The sequence below is a fragment of the Megascapheus bottae genome, chromosome 16 (assembly GCF_031878675.1).
Source record: "Megascapheus bottae isolate mThoBot1 chromosome 16, mThoBot2.hap1, whole genome shotgun sequence".
Lineage (NCBI taxonomy): Eukaryota > Metazoa > Chordata > Mammalia > Rodentia > Geomyidae > Megascapheus > Megascapheus bottae.
The window spans coordinates 37,743,457-37,762,846 of NC_143524.1; the positions used below are offsets into that span (position 1 = coordinate 37,743,457).

General features: G+C 40.7%; 1 protein-coding gene across 1 annotated transcript; it reads left to right on the forward strand.

The window, feature by feature from the left end:
• Nucleotides 1–1,630: 1,630 nt before the first annotated feature.
• Nucleotides 1,631–17,528, forward strand: Lyve1 (lymphatic vessel endothelial hyaluronan receptor 1). The gene is made up of 6 exons (XM_090348154.1): nucleotides 1,631–1,877; nucleotides 7,183–7,351; nucleotides 7,604–7,743; nucleotides 14,040–14,339; nucleotides 15,449–15,527; nucleotides 15,998–17,528. The coding sequence occupies exons 1-6, from the start codon at nucleotides 1,793–1,795 to the stop codon at nucleotides 16,182–16,184; spliced, it is 960 nt and encodes a 319-aa protein (XP_090204280.1). The 5' UTR covers nucleotides 1,631–1,792; the 3' UTR covers nucleotides 16,185–17,528.
• Nucleotides 17,529–19,390: the final 1,862 nt, after the last annotated feature.

Sequence of the window (19,390 nt, forward strand, 5' to 3'; positions counted from 1 at the left end):
TTATCCAGATAACCCTCTTGGCCATTTGTTTGCAGAATCAAGTGACTTCTCATTTCTCATAAGCTATTTCTCTCATGGGTTGCCACCTGTGATGTATTTTTCTCATCCTGTTTTCCTTTTTTTTTTTTAAATAACTGAACAAATTCTTGGAACCTAGCTTCTATTTGTGCATGGTGCTAGGCATTAGAAAAATTTATGAAAAAGATGAGGTCTTGTCTCTCTGCTACTGTAATGCTAGAATCATGTTTTTTGTTTTCTTTTCTTTTGGTGCCACCCTGGGGCTTGAGCTTAGGTCTTTATATTCTTCCTTAGCTTTTTTCACTCAAGGCTGGTGCTCTAACACTTAAGCCACACCTCCACTGCCTAATGTACTCTGGTTAATTGGAAATAAGTCTCTTAGATTTTGTCAGCCCTGGCTGGCTTCGAGCTTTCAGATTTTTGCCACCTCAGAGCTAAGGATAAGGCATGAGCCTGTAATAATGTATGTAATCACGGGTGGTTTTGAGGCACTGGAAACCACCTGTGCTTGCATAGGTAATATAGCAGGCAGTAGAGAGTGTTAGGGGCTTTTTCCCTGGCCTTTTAGAAGTTCTTCGTGCTTGTACAGGACAGATTCTTTTTCATTATTTTTTCTGCATAGATATATAACTTTAGGATAAATTCATTTATGTAGACTAAAACTAGTTATTCATACAGTATTCCTATGAAAGATTCATTTTGGAGAAAACTCACAAACTGGTAGTCCTGGATTTGAACTCAGAACCTTATACTTGACACATACATGGCTCTACCCCTTGAGCCAAACCTCAGTCCAAAAAGAAGAATTCTCACAACATCTTTTCAAAGCACCTCATAAGCTCAAACTCCATGATTGCCAGGAAGGCAAAGCCCCTGAAAACCTATTTCGGAAACCATAGACTTAACTCTGCTGTTCACTTTCATATACCTCTCACAGTCCTCAAGTGAGAAAGGGGACTCTAGCTGAATAGTGGCCCACCAACATGTGACAGAAATCATTAAAATAAAAATGAAATAAAGTACCCCTGTGGTGAGCATTATTGTAAAGCCAAAAATTCTTTTATAAGGTATAAAATTCGTGTTTTTAAAAATGTATTCTCTGTGTTTTGTAAATATGAATTTTTATTCAAGTATGGTTTGGTTTGGTTTGGTTTGGTTTTTGAAAAGGGATTTTCCCCATACTGGTGGTGAGATTTTCAATCCAGAGAGAGGCATGGCATCAAGTGAGCATTTGCTGTCAGGAGCTTTCATTTCTCCACATATCACAGGGCAATACAGATGATGAGGAGGAAAACTATCACTGATGGTCAGAGGGGAAGGAAACACAGCCCCTACACCATCTGCTTTAGAGACAGACTTTCCAAGGAATGTATGGGTGAATGGGTTTTGCAAATAATAACTGTGAACGATGTGAGAACTGAGCCCCTGGGGAGGGCCAGTGTCAGAGAATTTGGGAAGTAGGAAAACCTATACAGCTCACACTGTGCTATCTGCCTTCCTCATTTGTGTGTTTTCTGAGTCAGCATTAGCTGAATTTTCCAGAAAGCCATCCATAAACTACAGCCTGGGCATTCAAGGGACGTCACTCATTTCCCCCAAGTGACCTTGACAAGTCAGAGCCTGAAAGCAGGGAAATCCGGATGTCTCCATTATGAAACAGTGGGAGCTTCAGCATATTTCCAGAACTCTCCATCCAGCCTGGTGATTGAGCATCTGCTTTCCTCACTGCCAGTAGCCATCTGCACAGCTTCCCTGGCTCTAAGGGGTTTGTACAATGGCCAAGTACATCTGCCTGCTGTGGCTTCTTGCCTCCATCTGGACCACTGGGCTCCTGGTTCTAGGCTCTGTCTCAGTTCAAGGTATGTTCTTTTGCCATACTTCCAAACAAGAGACACAAAGTCTTGGAAACTGTCCTCAGCCCACTGTGCTCCTAACCCTGGATTGTTGGGAGTGGGGAGACCCTCAAGGTTGTTTGAAGATCCTCAAGTGGAAGATCTAATTGGTACTATGGATCCATCAGAAATGTTTCCTAATATTGTTAACTTCCCTAAATGATTTGTATTTACCTTTACACCATTTTAGCTTTTATCTTTGGTTATAGAAGATTTTTAGTAATGCTATTTTGAAATCAAAAGTGTGAAGCAATTCATTTTTCAGAGTATTTTATTCAAGAAGCAAAGCCAGGGCACCTGTGGGTCACACATGTAATCTTAGCTTCTCAGGAGACTGATCTGAGGGTCACAATTCAAAGCCAGCCTGGGCAGTGAAATCCAAGAGAATTCTTGTCTCCAATTAGCCAGAAAAAAAAAAAAAAAGATGCAAACAATGATGGGAAAAACAGCCATCAAGACTGTGGGGGGTAACATTCATTAAATAGTGGCTCATTCTATGTTTCTCAAAATGTCTGTATAATTAAGTTAATTTTAATTTTACTATACTATAAAAATGAATATGTAGTAAATTAATTGAAAGAATTCTGTAAAAGTTCAGGTTTGAAAATTTGCCATCAGTCCCTAACCAAAAGAATGATTTCCAGGAATTTTTAGGCTTTTCAGCTGTCTGCACAGAAGCCTCATTCTGCACCATAGGCAAAAAATTTAACCACAAATCACTTACAGCAGCTCTAGGCAAAGGAAACACCGAGCATTCTCATTAATGGGAAATTATCCTTCCTCTATTAGATGTCCTGAGATTTAAATATATTAGGACAGACATTCAGAGTTGTTTCCTCTATAGCTTTTTTTTTTTTTTTTTGCCAGTCATGGGGCTTGAACTCTGGGCCTGAGCACTGTCCTTGGACTTTTCACAAGACTAGAGCTCTACCACTTGAGCCACAACACCACTTCCAGCTTTTTTCTATTTACATGGTACCAAGGAATCGAACCCGGGCCTTTGTGCATGCGAGGCAAGCACTCTACCACTAGGCCAAACTTCTGACCCCAATATTTAGCTTTTCAAGGGAGATTGGAGTTATATGATTGGCTTTTTCCCTCCAAATAGCAGAACTATTATTCTTTTCTGTTCTCTCTCTCTCTTTTTTTTTTTTTTTTTTTTTTTTGGTTAGTCTTAGGGCTTAAATTCAGGGCCTGGGCGCTGTCCCTGAACCTCTTCATGCTCAAGGCTAGTGCTCTATCACTTGAGCTATAATACCACTTCCTACTTTTATGAGTAGTTCATAGGAGATAAGAATCTCACAGGGACTTTTCTGCCCAGTTTGGCTTCTGATCTTGATTCTCAGATCTCAACCTCCCGAGTAGCTCGGATTACAGGCATGGGCCACTGGAACCTGGCTGAGAGCTATTACTTTTAAGCAACTTGGTTCTCTGTCATTCCCCTAGGGACACTATTCTCACTTCCCCACAACTCTGCCATTATTCAAACTTTGACAACGACTCCCTCACACCTTGCACCATCTCCACAATGGTAGTGTTTTCCTAAGAAAAGGAAAGATGGGAAGAGCAGCAGGCTCCACAGCTATGACAGTGGGATAGTGGGTATGAAGACAGAAACCTTTATGAAGGCCTGTTATATAAAGATATAGAGTTAGGTGTACACCTTTGGCTTTATTTAATCCTCCCCAAAACTTAACATTGAATTTAGTTCTATCTGATTCCCAATCACATTCTGCTTCAACTCCATTTACTTTTTCCTCTCCTTTTTTTCTCCTCTCTTTTTCTGTCATCCTTTCTTTACTTCTTTCTTGTGGTACTAAGGCTTGGACACAGGGTCTTGTACACTCTAACCTTTGAGCCGTGGTTCTAACCCTTCTATGATTTAGTTGTTTTGTTTTGCTTTAAGATAGAGTCTCACATTGTTTCCTCAGGCCAGTCTCAGATTTTGATTCCCCTACCTGTGCCTCTTGTATAGCAGTGATTAATGTATACAACCATCCTTGCTTGTTTGTCTAATTTTTATTTAGGCTGGTCTCGAGCTGCAATCCTCCTGATTTTTGCCTTCAAAGTAGCTAAGATTATATGCATGAGCACACACACAGACTATATTTGCTATTTACGTGAAAATCTGGAATAATCCCTGTGGGCTCCAGCTTTGTATCATCATCTATAAACTCAATAGGAGAGCATAAAATTAATTACTTTTATTTAATGGTTAAACTGTCTTTTGTGCATCCAGACTTCACTAGCTAGTTACTTAATTTAATTCTGAATAAAAATCTGAGAAAATATAATCACCTTTATAATACAGATAACAATACTAATTTGTCTAAGATCTTAACAACCAATTAATAAAAGCAGAAATATCTAAAGTTGTATCTATTCTCCCAGAATAGGTACATCATTAGTCTAATGTTTTTTTTTCGAGATAGGGTCTTGGTATTTTTTCTTCTGCCTCAGATTCCTGAGTGCAGGGATTATGGGTATGAGCCACCCACTTGGCTCCAAATAATATTCAAAGATCAATGTGATAAAAAGAATAGCAAGACTATGTTTAAAGCAAATTGGTAGTTTATTAAAATGATATCAAAGACATAATCATCAAAATGTTTTAATATGAATGAGTTTTATCTACCATGTAAATTACTCTGTCACTGGTCTAATTCTCTTAGAATGCTTCTGACAGTTTCCTGGGCATCTTATCAACTATACTTCACTGTAAAGTTCCTATAGGACTGAGGCTACAGCTCAGCAAGTCATAGAGTGCTTGCCTAGCAAGTAGAAGGTACTGAACTTACTGAGCAAGACTATTTTATTGTGTAATAAATAAAACCCCTCAGCTGGGTGGCTCACTCTTATAATCCTAGCTACTAAGAAGGCTGAGACCTGAGAATCATGGTTCAAAGCCAGCGTAGGCATGAAAGTCAGTGAGACTCTTAACTCCAGTTAACAATTAGAAAACTGTAAGTGGTGCTGTGGCTCAAGTGACTGAGCATTAGCCTTGAGCTGAAGAGCTCAGAGATAGCTCCCAAGCCCAGAGTTCAAGCCCCATAACAGACAGACAAACATAAATAAAGAAATAAAGAAATAAAAATAAATCCCCTCTGAAGCCAGTTTCCAAAGAAGCACTGTAAGAGATCTGACCAATAATCAGGTTTTGAGATAAATAAGCGAAATTTTCAGACAATTATATGTGTCCTAATGGACAATTGTGTCTGTCTGTTGTCTCCTTATAGTATAGTAGTAGAAGACAGAGCAGTATCACAATTAAGAACCAGAGTTTGGGGAGGAGGGGCTGAGAACAGAAGATCATAGTTCAAGGTCAGCAGGAGTAGAACAATTTGTGAGACCTTATCTCAAAACAAACAAACAAAAAAAACAGCAAAAAGCAGAGCTAGAAATTTATTTATGCTAGAGTGCCACCCTGGCAAGCACAAGGCTCTGACTTCAAATCTTAGTACCACCAACAAAGAAAAGAGAGGTAAGAGTGGGTCTGTTACCCTAATCTACCCCCTAAGTCTCTCTGTGTCAATGGACCTGGAGAAATTCTCTCCCTGAGCCTTGGTTTTCACTAAAAGAGACAAGGTTGGGCAAACAGTGACATCAATACGTCATAGGTGCTAGAGTGACTATGAGCGCAAATGGCAGTATTGCTGCTAGTTTGTCTCCTCACTTGTATGGCACATACTGGGGTGCTGGCTTTCTTGTCTGCCTTGGTGAGAGAAGCATCTGGAAGCTGGCAATCATTCTCTAATCCTGTGCCTCCCAGACAGATGCCTTCCTCACACCTCTGCTCCACAACACAGCAACGGCACAAAGAGGACTTTAGGAGGCTCTATGTTTGTAAGAAGAAACTTCTGTAAATACCAACAAGAAAGTGATGAAGATGTTTAAACATTGACTCCTTAGTTTCCTGCACAACAGTTGCTGGGGAGATGGAAACACCCCCCCGATGGCCTTCAATGGACAAGGCCCTGAGCTTGGATATAGTGTAGTACAGCAATTTCGTACAGAACTATAAATCCTGGAACCTGGAAAAGTTCAAAAGGTCTTCCAGGTCCATTAGATTGTAGGTAAAAATATTATTCTCATCTATAACATTTCAATCACCTCCATTTCCTGTGGAAGACCAATTAGTACCTCACTAAATCCAAAGTGCTCCGAAGATAACACATGATGATAGAGGATCAATGGTTACTTATCAATATCTATCATGTGCCCAGCACTTTTTTTTTGGCCCGTTCTGGGGCTTGAAATCTGGGCCTGGGCACTGCCACTAAGTTTCTTTGGCTCAAGGCTAGCACTCTACCAGTTGAGCCACGGCACTACTTCAACTTTTCTGAGTAGTTTTTTGGAGTCTCACGGTCTTTCCTATGTGGACTTGCTTCAAACCATGATCCTCAATCTCATCTTCCTTAGTATCTAGGATTATAGGTGTGAGCCACCAGTACCAGGCTAGGCTAAACATTCTTATTAGAATTCTTTGCCTTAACTCTTATTGTCCAATGGGATAGATAGGGCTCCTCTTTCTATTACAAATAAGGAACCAGGTTTAAAGAGATAAAGTAACTAGCCTACAGTTACAGAGTTAGCAAATAACCCAGGTAAAATCCAAGCAGCAGACTGAACTCTAAAATTCTACTTCCCAGCCATGGACTGGAGGTTCACTCAAGCCCCAGGACTGGAAAAATAAAATTCTCCTTCCTAGATTTAGTTTTCCTATCATGCATGCAAGATTGCCTGCCCAGTTCCTCCAGGAATTTCTGAGAAAGCCTGCCCCCCAATGGTGAGACAAGACTTGGAACTGAGAACTCACATTCTGTTCTAATAGGTACATCTTATCCCCTTTCAGAAATGGTGGTGTCATCGATCACATTAGTTTGGAGTTATTGCTGGTATTATTAATTATCCTATCAACAAGAGCCTTGAATGTTATTTCTCAGTCTCAGATGTTTACAGATTCTAAATGCGTTTGGAGCAACTTATATTATCTAGACATCACCCCAGGAACTTGTAGCCAAAGCCTTGAGGGAGGAGGGGTAACAAAATGCCTTCATGAGAGGGATAGGATGGACTCTGATGGGTGAGTTATACAGTTTGCACCAGAGAAACACACTCATCTAACCTAGCCAGCTTTCCTGGTAACTCCTGGTCTTATTCTAACTTCAGTCCCAGCCCCATGGACTTTACTATCCCATGGAGACAAGAGGTGCTTCATGCGGTCTGGGAATAGAAAGCAACAAACAGAACACTTGTGTGCTTTTCCTTGCAGAACTTATCTCACTGCAATGCAGAATTATGGGAGTCACCGTTGTGAGCAAAAAGATAGAACCGCAAATGAATTTCACAGAAGCCAGTGAAGCCTGTAAGCTGCTGGGACTAACTTTAGCCAGCAGAGACCAGGTTGCAGCAGCACAGAAGTTTGGCTTTGAGACTTGCAGGTGAGTGACAGCTGGATTTTCAAATGCTGTAGGAGCTCCTTTGGCAGTGTTTTTGGTTGTTGTTGTTGTTGTTGTTGTTTTTCTGGTTTGTTTGCAGACAGACTCTCACTGTATAGCCCATGCTGCCCTTGAACTTGTGATTCACCTGTCTTGGCCTCCTGGTTGCAAGCATGGGACACCAGGCCTGGCTTGGGTCTGTGTCCTTGTTCAACAATAGATTGGTTCATTCATCTAGTGTGTGTTCTTCAACAGTTACGGATGGGTTGGAGAACGGTATACTGTCATCCCAAGGATTCTCCAAAACCCCAAATGTGGGAAGAATGGGATCGGTGTCCTGATTTGGAATGCTCCAGTGAGCCGAAAGTTTAAAGCCTACTGTCACAATTCATCTGGTGAGTCAAACCTGCAACCTCCCCTTGTAGATGTCTTCCCTGGGCATCTCTAGCTCTGTTACCTGAACAGCAGCAGATACAACCTTAGCAAAGGTCAGCTAGTCCTTCCAAGGCTATGTACCTCTCAGAGGATTCTCTCACAACTGAATAGCAACCTAAGAAGAGAACTCCCCAAGAGGCCTACTTACCAGCCCCCCGACATAAACAGGTAAACAATGGGAAGGAAATAAATATATGTATATATTTATTTATGGGATGCATCCACAATAGGCTGAGCAGTATACACACTAGTATTCTTTGTTTTTCATTTAATTTTTAAGTATGTATGTGTATGTATTTATTTATTTAGTCAGTCCTGGGTCTTGAACTCAGGGCCTGAGCACTGTCCTTGGGCTTTCTCAAGGCTAGAGCTCTACCACTTGAGCCGCAGTACCATTTCCAGCTTTTTCTATGTATGTGGTACTGAGGAATCAAACCCAGGTCTTCGTGCATGATAGGCAAGCACTCTACCACTAGGCCAAACTCCTGGCCAAATTTTTATTTAATTTCATTTGGCTGTAAAGGTGATGTACAGAAGGGTTACAGTTACATACATAAGGTAATAAATACCTTTCTTGTCAAAAAGTGCTACCCCCTCATTTTTCTCCCATTTTCCCTCCCCCTCACACCCTCCACACAAGTTGTAAAATTCATTTCCATCCTAGCATCTTGTGTATATCACTGTTGCAACGATTCATCCTTTGTCCTTGTTTCCCCATTTTGTTATTCTCCTTTCCTTCCCTAAATCAGACAAATGTATATACAAGACACAGGGTACCAAAATAAAAAACAGTGACAACAAGGGATAAACCAAAGGGGGAAAAGAAAAGAAAGAATTTCATATAGTAACATCAACAACAACAAACAAACCCCCACTTTTTTCTATATCTTGGAGCTTATTTTAATTAGCATCATTTTATATGGCCATATGTACATAGCTATTGAGCTATTGTGATCCTCTGCTAGGACTATCCTAGACATATACTAATTATTACAAATGAGGGAAACACTGGTGCCTATGTTTCTTTGGGTCTGGCTTACTTCACTTAGTATGATTTTTTCCCCAAGTTTTCTTACTGACCTTTGACAGCTTCCCTATGAGGAATGCTTTATCATCTCTAATTTACAGATTTTAAAAAACATTAGCTCACAGGACATATATAGATGACCAGTCTCTATATTGGTCCATTTTTATAATTGGTTCGTTCTTATAATGAAATGTCTAAGGCTGAGTACTTTCTAAAGAAAGGAGGCTTATTTAGCTCACAGTTCTGGAGGCTCAGTTGTGTGGTCCCTGCATCAGCTGGGCTCTGGGAAGGACTTTGTCATTGGATGGCTTTGCCATATCAGGAATGCATAGGAGGAATGTGAGAAGCCATGAAATGATTCAGGACAACAAATCCTCTCTCCAGAACTGAGTCCCTGGGAGATCAACGTCTTTTCCTTCTGATTATGGCACTCTTAATGATCTCCTACTAGGCTCTGCCTCTTATGGGTCCTACTATCCGTAAACACTCCCATACTGGAAATAAGAGCTTTGAGGGAAGCACCAGAGTTAACATGAAAACTGACAGTTGACACTCAGCTCTAACTTTTACACTTTATTTTTTTCTACTGTCCTACATTTCTTTAACAGAGAAGAAACTTAGATGCTACATTTGACTCTCCTATTTTTTGGTGGTACTGGGATTTGAACCCAGGGCTTCACACTTTTACTGGTACCACTAGAACAATACCTGCAACCCTTTTTTTTCTTTTTTTTAAATATATTTTTATTGTAATTAATAAAAGGGTTACATGATATTTGCCAGATAGAAGGTGCATTAATTCACTTACATTGATACCCTTTCACATGTCTTGGTACCCATTACCCTCCTCCCACCCCCCATCTCTCCCCCTCCAACCCTTCTTGTGGCTGGCTGTTTTGGAGATTGAATCTAGTGGACCAGACTGCTTTCCTCATAACCAGCCCACATTTATCCACACTGCCCCTGCCTTTTAACTGTTCAGCTGTTTTCTAGCTGTCAATATGATGACATGCAAGACAGCCCCCTTGGGCTGCAAAAAAAAAGGAGGAAGAGAACTGACATTGTCATTTCCTTAACTGTGTCTTTTTTCCTGTATTTCTCACATCCTGAGAACTCAAGAGGCTTCAGGAGACTCATGTTCAATATATTTAACAAAAATATATTCTAGATGATATCGTATACTTTGGGTCACATTACAACATAAAGCACTTAATGTCGATCTGACTCCTTATTATTTGTTCTAACTTTGATTATTGATTGACTGCCAGACTTCTCTAATGAAATTCCAGTGATAGTGTCTTCCCTTTTGCAATTAATAGATAACTATAATATAATATTTTGACCCCATGTAAATGTCCTGACCCTAGAGTACCTTCTACCTAATAGTATAAGCAGCCATTGATGAACCTTTCCAGGATCAGTTGCAACAAGCAACTGTAGTCCTGGGGTTTGAATTCAGGGTTTGGGTACTGTCCTTGGAGTTTCTCAAGGAATCGAACCCAGGGCTTCATGCATGGTAGACAAGCACTCTTCCACTAGGCCATGGTCCCAGTCCCATAATTATTAGTTATAATTATTGTTCATTTATTCTTTTAGATGCTCAAACTGTCCCAAGTCATCAAGTCAGAGAACCTTCTATTTGACTTTTACTTTATCCTATTCATTTTTGCGTACTAACTTGATTCCTTGCTTCCCAGAACCATAATGTATCCCAGGCTCACTTTGTGTTTTCTCTGTCCAAAGTATAGAAATACTTGTTCTCCAAAGAGCCCTGACTCTTTTTTTTTTTTTTTTTTTTTTTGTGGGTCATGGGGCTTGAACTCGGCCTGGGTGCTGTCCCTGAGCTCTTTAGCTCAAGGTCACCCCTTACCTGTGAGCCAAGCCCCACTTCCCATTTTCTAGAAGTTAATTGGAGATATGAGTCTCAGGTCCTTTTGTGTCCAGGCTGGCTTTGAACCTTGATCCTCAAATCTCAGCCTCCTGAGTAGCTAGGATTACAGGCGTGAGCCACTGCGCCCGGCTCCTGGTTCCTTTTAATGGGAAAAAGTCATTAGAAATCAAGATCTGCAAGCAAGTTATTCTCATGATCACTGGAGTTTTCATTGCTTCTCAGTTCTTTTCAATAGACAGCAAAGTGGTGTGTGTGTGTGTGTGTGTGTGTGTGTGTGTGTGTGTGTGTGTGTTATAACTTGACATTGATATTTATTTTCCCATGCTTATTTTGTTTTAGGTTTGGGTGTCTTTTCCTCCCAAATTGAAAATCGTAGTTCCCAGCTTCTTACTCTAGTTTCAAAATCACACAACTAACATGAGCGATAGCAAACCTATTGAGTGAAATTTAATGTCTTTGCAAACCTTGTAGTGACTAGAAGATCGCTCTTTAATGATGTTAGATCAGGAAATTTGGGGTAAAGTTGAATCTTTAATAAAAAGTCACTATCCAGATGGGTGCTGGTGGTTTACACCTATAATTCTAGCTGATACTCAGGGGACTGAGAACTAGAGGGTCACAGTTCAAAGCTAACCCAGGCAGAAAAGTCCACAAAATTCCATCTCTGATTAACCAGCAAAAGTCCAGATTGAAGGCATGGCTCAAGTGGTAGAATGCCAACCATGAGCAAATAGCCAAGTGAAGGTGTAAGGTTCTAGTTCACCTCAACAACAAAAATGTTTAAAAAAAATCACTACCCTGTATGATTGTATTCTCATTTTAAAGTGAATTGGTTTCATTTGCTTCTGGTTATGATCTATTTTAGGGCTTGCCCATTGCACCATCTTATCTTAGTTTTGAATGTGTAAAACATTTATATGGTTCAATGTCCAAAATGTTCTTTTAAGAATAGTAGTGAGAAGAGTCTTCCCTCTAGCCCTCCAGTACTGCTTCTACTCGTGACTCACCCTTCCCATTCATTGCTGGTTGTTTTGTGAATTAAGGAAAGGGGACAGGAAGTGTCTTATTTCCTTTTCTTACAAAAACACTAGCATACTATGGCTAGTGCTTTGCATGTGATATTTTTCTTCTTAAGTCCTAGAAATTACTCTGTATCAATTAATGGAGACAATTCTCATTTTTATTGGCACCTTTTTTTATGTACTCCAGTGAGTGAATCCATTATAGTTCATTCAATGAGTCCTCCATTAGTGGCTTTTTGTGCTTTTGCTAGTCCTCTAAGATCTAAATTTTAGGATCTGGTGTTTCTGAAGTGTCTCTCATTCCTGTACAATTACAATAGTCCTCTTCTTTGCTCCAGGATTATATCCTTTCCCTCTGCAGCTTATCTTTCCTACAGTTCCACTGATAGTCACATTACTCCTTTGCTCCACAGCCTTGGACTGCTTCCCATTTGAGATGTGACATAAATTGTAAGGTCTTTCGTACATAAAAAGTGAATGTATATGAAAAATTTCCTCTTCTATAGAATAAATTCCAGATTTGTTAACATGGCAGTAATGAATCTTGGTCCTCTAGCACTGACTTTCTATCCTTGTTTACTGTCACAGTTGTTCACATTCTCAATTTCTATGTCTGTCTGTCTTTCTCCCTCTCTCTCTCTCTCTCTCTCTCTCTCTCTCTCTCTCTCTCTCTCTCTCTCTCTCTCTCTCTCTCTCTCTCTCTCTCTCTCTCTCTCTCTCTCTCTCTCTCTCTCTCTCTCTCTCTCTCTCACACACACACACACACACACTACATTCACTCTGAACTGACTATATTTCTTGCCATATTCCTCATCTAATTCCATTTCTTAATTTCTGGTTTCTTTGCTCACACCATCTTGTTAACTGGGATATCCTATTTCCTCTTTGATATCAGATGAGCTTCTGCTCTATTTCAACCACACTGGCCTTTTGATTCATCAAATGATCTCAGTTCACCCAACCTGTCTCTGCCTCATGTACTTTCTGTTCCCTTCACTTGAAATATTTTCACCCTAGAGCTTCAATGACTGGCTACTTTCCACAGGTCCCAGCCCAAGTGTTGCTTCCCCAAGAGACTTTTTATTACCCTCTCCAAAGTACCCCTCATCCTCCATCTCAGCAGTTTAATCCACATGAATACCCCTTAAAAACAAGGACTCTAGGAGTTAGAGATTTAGTTCCATGGAGGAGCACTTGTCTAACAAGTGTAAGGTCCTGAGTTTCAGCTCTTCAGAACAATCAAACACACACACACACACACACACACACACACACACACACACACACACACACCTTAAAAAGGGCCTGGCAGTGTGGGTGCTCCATAACTATCTGTTGCATGAACACATTGGTCCTCTATACTCAATGTAAATGCCTTCTCCTCTGAACCCCTTTTTTACAATGCTTTTTTTTTTCACATTTTTATCAGTACAGAGACATGTGGTTTTTTTTTTTTAAATCTGATCCTGAAGTGGCATTACAGGTAATTACTGGTTTCCTCATCTAACCCTTCCTTCCTTCTTTATCTAATATTTACAAGTACGTACTATGTGTCAACCACCGTGGACATTCTATGAAAAACAAATCAGAAGGCTTCCTGCTTCCAGGGAGTTCAGAGTCCAGTGATGCACAGTGTAACGTAATGAGCACTGTCACTAGAGAAGGATATGGAGGGACAAGAACATATGCCCAGGGATCCAATCTAGTCAAGACGTCAGTATGAGAGCCGTGCTCTGGTGGCTTATACCTGTAATTCTAGCTATTCAGGAAGCTGAGATCTGAGGATCACCATTCAAAGCCAGCATGGCACAAAAGTCTGTGAGACTATTATCTCCAATTAACTGCTGGAAAACCAGAAGTGACACTGTGGCTCAAAATGGTAGAGAAATATCCTTGAGTAGGAGCTCAGGGACAGTGTCCAGGCCCAGAATTCAAGCCCCACAACCACCACCACCAACAAAAAGTCAATATGAGGAAGGAGTAGCCTGACACCTGAAGGTTAGGTAGTTAGCTAAGTAAAGGGCAAAGAGTTGTAAATGTGAACAAAGTTAGAAAAAGATTGGGATGAGAGAGAAAGCATGCCAAGGACCTGAAGGGATTCAGCAGGGCAGAAGCAGTGAGTAAAGGCCTGGGTTGATGAGTTTCACAGAGGCAGGGGCTGTCAACCAGTCAAATCATATGCTTGAGATTTGTGTTTTAGTGAGAGCTGTCTGGCTGTGGTGTAAGAGGCCTGAGGGGTAGAAAGACTAGAGGGAAGAATAGCAGAGTGTGTGTCTTAATAGACTATCTTGTTTGATTCTTCCCTCCCCACAACAGACACATGGATTAACTCGTGCCTCCCAGAAACCATCACCACCTTTGATCCCATGTTTGAGACTCAATCTGGGATGCAGACGGAAGAGCTCCCTGTGGGTGACAGCGCCTCCCCCACTCCATCCACTCACTCTACACGTGCTCTGGCTACCACTCCTGCTCCAGCCACCACCTCCATTCCACGGAAGACAAAACTGATTTGCATCACAGAAGTTTTTACAGAAACTAGCTCTGCAGCTACAGAGACAGAACCAACTATTGAAAGTAAAGCAGGATTCAAGAGTGAAGCTGCTGGCTTTGGAGGTATTTTCTGAGTGTATGTTAGGTGTGGATGTATGTTTGTGTAATAAGGTGATATCTGGAATCCAGCCAGTTATAAAGATGCAATGCAAATTCAACTTGCATAAAGTCTAGCCATAGAATTTAAGAGCGGTGAAGAACCTGAAGGACCAAGCTAAAGACTGTGAGTATAAAAGAGCTTTACTCTCTAAAAATCAAGTCTCTGGTAGCTCACACTTGTAATCCTAGCTAGTTAAGAAGCCAAGATCCAGAGGATTACAGTTTGAAGTCAGCCAAGGCAGAAAAGTCCAGGAAATTCCATCTTAAAAAATCACAAGCAAAAAGCTAGTCTAAAAGTGTGGCTCAAGTGGTAGAGCTCCAGTCAAGTAAGAAAAGTGATGAAGGACCAGGGGCTGAGTTTAAACCCCAGTAACACACAAAAAAGTTTTTAAAAACTGATGTTACTACTATAAATAGAAAACTCTATCCTTTAACTTCTAAGAGTTTGTTTCAGATACCTCTTTCTCAGAGAGGTAGGCCTGAACTTTCTTATAGTAATTACGTGCACAGAAGATAGAGAGCATGAGCAGTAAGGCTGAGGGTTCTATAGGCAGGAAGTGAGAAACTGAGCTAGGGTTTGCAGCCATGCCAGACAAGAAAGCCCATGAGACTCATCTTCAATTAAGCACCAAGAAAAGTTGGAAGTGGTCGAGTGCCTGAATTTAAGTCCCAGGACTGACAAAAAGGAGAGAGAGAGAGAGAGAGAGAGAGAGAGAGAGAGAGAGAGAGAGAGAGAGAGAGAGGGAGGGAGGGAGGGAGGGAGGGAGGGAGGGAGGGAGGGAGGGAGGGAGGGAGGGAGAGAGAGAGAGAGAGAGAGAGAGAGAGAGAGAGAGAGAGAGAGAGAGAGAGGAGATTCATATAGAGACAGAGAAAAGAAGAGAGAAAGAAAGAGAGACAGAGAAAGAAGAGAAATGAATGAGAGCCTCCATGTCATAAATAGTTACAGAGGAGCCTCTTCTACTCTTCTACATTATCTGTTGTCTCTACCACATGCAAAGTTCAGATGGATCATTTCAATGTGCACACACCAATGTGTGAGTGAAGGACCAACAGGTCTTGTCTATTTCCTCCAGGTGTCCCCACAGCTCTGCTAGTTCTTGCTCTCCTCTTCTTTGGTGCTGCAGCTGGCCTGGCAGTTTGTTATATCAAAAGGTAAGGTCACTGGCACATTGCTAGTCTTATCACCTTCTCTATCTCCCTCTCTTGTGTTCTTCAGAGGTCATTGACCTCTGATTGGTCAAATGATGATATACCTTTTATTCCTCGCATCACCAGTCTTCACTACTACCAACTATTTCAACATAGGCATGCCATCCAGACCAAAGACATCAATGGCTGTCCCTTTGAAAATCAAGCCATAAATGACTAGATCACTAACTAGGGAAATATTATGTGCTATATTTTATTTTTAGCTTTGTTTTTGGTGGGAGAGTTGTGTCTAAAGTTGTACCTGAGCATACTGTCCACTTTAGACTCGTCCATTAAGATGGGGATGTGTTTATAAGCAAGCACAGTTTAGCAAGGCTCTGAAATAAAGGCACAGTTGGAGGAAGGGCTATACCAATAGCTGTCATTGCATTATGGAGAAGCCTCTCACTGTCTTTTTCTGTGTATGCTTACAGGTATGTGAAGGCCTTCCCTTTTACAAACAAGAATCAGAAAAAAGAAATGATTGAAACCAAGGTGGTAAAAGAAGAGAAGGCTGAGGATGGCAATGCCAACGAGGAATCCAAGAAAAGTGAGAAAACCTCAGAAGAGCCAAAGAGTCCATCAAAAACTACAGTGCGGTGTCTGGAAGCTGAAGTTTAGAGGAGAGCTATGAAGGCACGCCTGAGGCTGGTTTCGTTCCTGATTTGTCCCCTGGCTCCAGGTGGGGAAACTAAAAGGGCCAAAGAACCAAAGAAAAATGTCCACCATGGGTTCCTAACAGGAAATGACTATGGAGTTCTCCAAAGAGAGGGCTCTTCTCATTGCAATCCTCCCTGGACCCTCTCCTCCTACCTCCACAGTTTTCCACAGCCTTTCTAGCCTGACTATGTCCTAATGTTCCAGTGATAGAAAGGAACTATTAACCCACCTAATATAGCTCATCCCTACACATGCATAGGCTGTCTGAATTGAGTGCCAGAGATCCTGAGGTCAGGCCAGCCAGCCAGCCCAGAGCCTTTCTATGGCTCTGAAAAGGAAACACAGCACTTGACATGTCCTTGAGTCAGACACAAGTAGAAGAAGAAAAGAAAAATTCAGCAATTAAAGGCCGGGAAAGGCCAAATGACTTGAGATCTAATCTCTGGGAAGCAAAAATAAATACAGTATAGAAGGCCATAATACTGACAGCAATGATTATGGCAGAGGCATAAACACAGGGTCCAGGTATCCTTCATTGAGTAAATTGATTGAAATCACTTTTTAGAATGAATACAGTTCCTTTTCTCTCTACTGCTGCTATTTTCTCTGAAAGAATACACTTTGGTAATAAACAAAGGAAAGTACTCACAAAATTCTAATTTTTACCTGAATCACAGAAATGATAATTGAAGAAGTTAATATGTTAAAAAGTAGTAAGATTGGCCAGGCTCATGCCTGCAATCCTAGCTACTCAGGAGGCTGAGATCTGAGGATCTCGGTTCAAAGCGAGCCTGAACACTAAAGACTGTGAGACTCTTATCTCCAGTTAACCACCAGAAAAACGTAAGTGGGGTAGGGAGTTTGGCCTAATGGTAGAGTGCTTGCTTAGCATGCATGAAGACCTGGGTTCAATTCCTCGGTACCACATACATAGAAAAAGCCAGAAGTGGTGCTGTGATTCAAGTGGTAAGGTTCTATCCTTGAGAAAACACAAGTACAGTATGCAGACCCTGGGCTCAAGACCAGGACTGGCAAAAAAGAAAAAAAGAAAAGAAAGGAAAAAAGTGAAAAATGGAAGTGGCACTGAAGCTAAAGGGGTAGGGCAGTAACCTTGAGTTAAGAGCTCAGGGACAGCGCCCAGGCCCAGAGTTCAAGCCCCAAGACTGAAAAAAAAAAAAAGTAATGATATTTAAACCATTCAAACAGTAGTTGCTAAATAACTCCTGCAGGTGGACTATCCTTCATCTAAAATGCTTGGGATCAGATGTGTTTTAGACTTCTTCAGACTTAGGAACATTGCATCTCTCTCTCTCTCTCTCTCTCTCTCTCTCTCTCTCTCTCTCTCTCTCTCTCTCTCTCTCTTTCCTTCTCCCTCTCTCTGGTAAAGGAGGGAGGAAGAATATATATATATATATATATATATATATATATGAGAGAGAGAGAGAGAGAGAGAGAGCATACCTTGCATATAGATTCTGAGCCTGAAGGAAATTTTGTATAATATTTTAAATAATTTTCGCAGGAAATTGTTTCATGGTGTTGAATTTTCCATTTGAAAGAGAGTGTATTAACAGTCAAAAAGGTCCCAATTTTACAGCATTTCAATATTTGGATTCTGGATTGCAAATGCTCGACCTGTATATTTCAGGAGCTATGCAAGGTATTTGTTCTCTCATTGAATATTATTATTCATAAAAATTGCTATAGTAGCCAAGCACGGTGGCTCATGCTTATAATCCTAGCTACTCAAGGAAGCTGAGATCTTAAGATCAAGGCTCAAAGCCAGCCTGGGCACAAAAGGACCTGAGACTCTTATCTCCAATTAACCTCTAGAAAACAGGAAGTGGGGCTTGGCTCAAGGGTAGGGCCTTGAGTTGAAGAGCTCAGAGACAGCACCTAGCCCCAGGGATAGGGTCATAGCCTTGAGCTGAAGAGCTCAAAGACAGCGTGTGGGCTGAGTTCAAGCTCCATGACCTACAAAAAAAAAAAATTGTTATAGTAGATTGCTTTCTAAAACGAATATTTTTTTTGTTTTTATATCCCTAGCTTATCTACTTCCAGAAATCTTATTTTTTTTGCTGCGACTAATCATTTTTTCTATTATAACTATTATAACATTAATTTATTATTAACATAACTAAAAAGTACATATTACCTCTACATGCCAATTATAAATGTATCACCAGCTCTTGTTTCCCCAGCAAAAAGAGCCTGATGCAGAAATATTTGCGCCAAAACAGAAATTAAAACATTTAGAAATTTCCTCTGCTGCCTTGTTTACATAAAAAATTATATCTCTCATGCAAAATTTAAGAAACAAATCACACTGCTTTTGAAAAGTAAGAGACGCCATGGATTGCTCAAATATAAATACGAGCCTAGCTATATATGCATTTACGTGCCTTTGCTTCTAATGATTTCATTTTGGTCAAATACACACAAATTAGACCTTTATTTGGGCCTCAAATGCTACATCTCAATGTATGTTCAGAGTTCAGAGGAAAACTAGAGATTCAAAGTGAGTTATTTATCTTGGATTTACATCTTTCTCTTTCCTTGGTCCAGAACCCAGGCCCACAAACCCCTTCTCCCCACCCCCCCAACCACAGACACAAAGACTGTTAATAGACTGCTAATTATCTTTCTCCCTCACCAGGGACTTCATCATCTTGTGGGTCTTTGTAGTGGAGAAGCCATGGGATAATCTTTCTTGATTGGCCTACAACTAAATTTGGTTTAATTACCAAGAATTAAAATTAAGAGATTTTATGTGTTTATATTTATTTCATTTTCCTTTGGGGGGGGAAAAAGGAAGACCTGGAGAGAAAGACTTACATTCTTTCAGAGCAATAATCAGTGGATGTTGAGTGGATAATGAGTGGATATCTCCCTTGAATGGGGTGTGTTCTGATATTCTACTGCAATCCTCCACTGTATCCTCAGCCCCAAGGAAAGGTGGATTCCATTAATACTGTTGTCCTTGTCATCCATAGCTATTATCCTGTAGGTGTGAGAGTTTGATACTCTGCTTTGTCAGTCCATAAATTTTATTAGCTTCATCTGGTTCTCAGGAATGAAAATGAAAATGGAGAAGAGCCAAAGTAGTGGTCCTTCCTCTGTGTGTTAGCTGAAAAAGAATCAATTCTTAAACACACACACACCCTGCA

Coding starts and splice junctions, on each gene's coding strand:
- Lyve1 (XM_090348154.1), top strand. CDS start 1,793: ATGGCCAAGTACATCTGCCTGCTGTGGCTTCTTGCCTCCATCTGGACC. Junction 1,878..7,182: donor AGGCTCTGTCTCAGTTCAAG/GTATGTTCTTTT, acceptor TTTTCCTTGCAG/AACTTATCTCACTGCAATGC. Junction 15,528..15,997: donor GCAGTTTGTTATATCAAAAG/GTAAGGTCACTG, acceptor GTATGCTTACAG/GTATGTGAAGGCCTTCCCTT.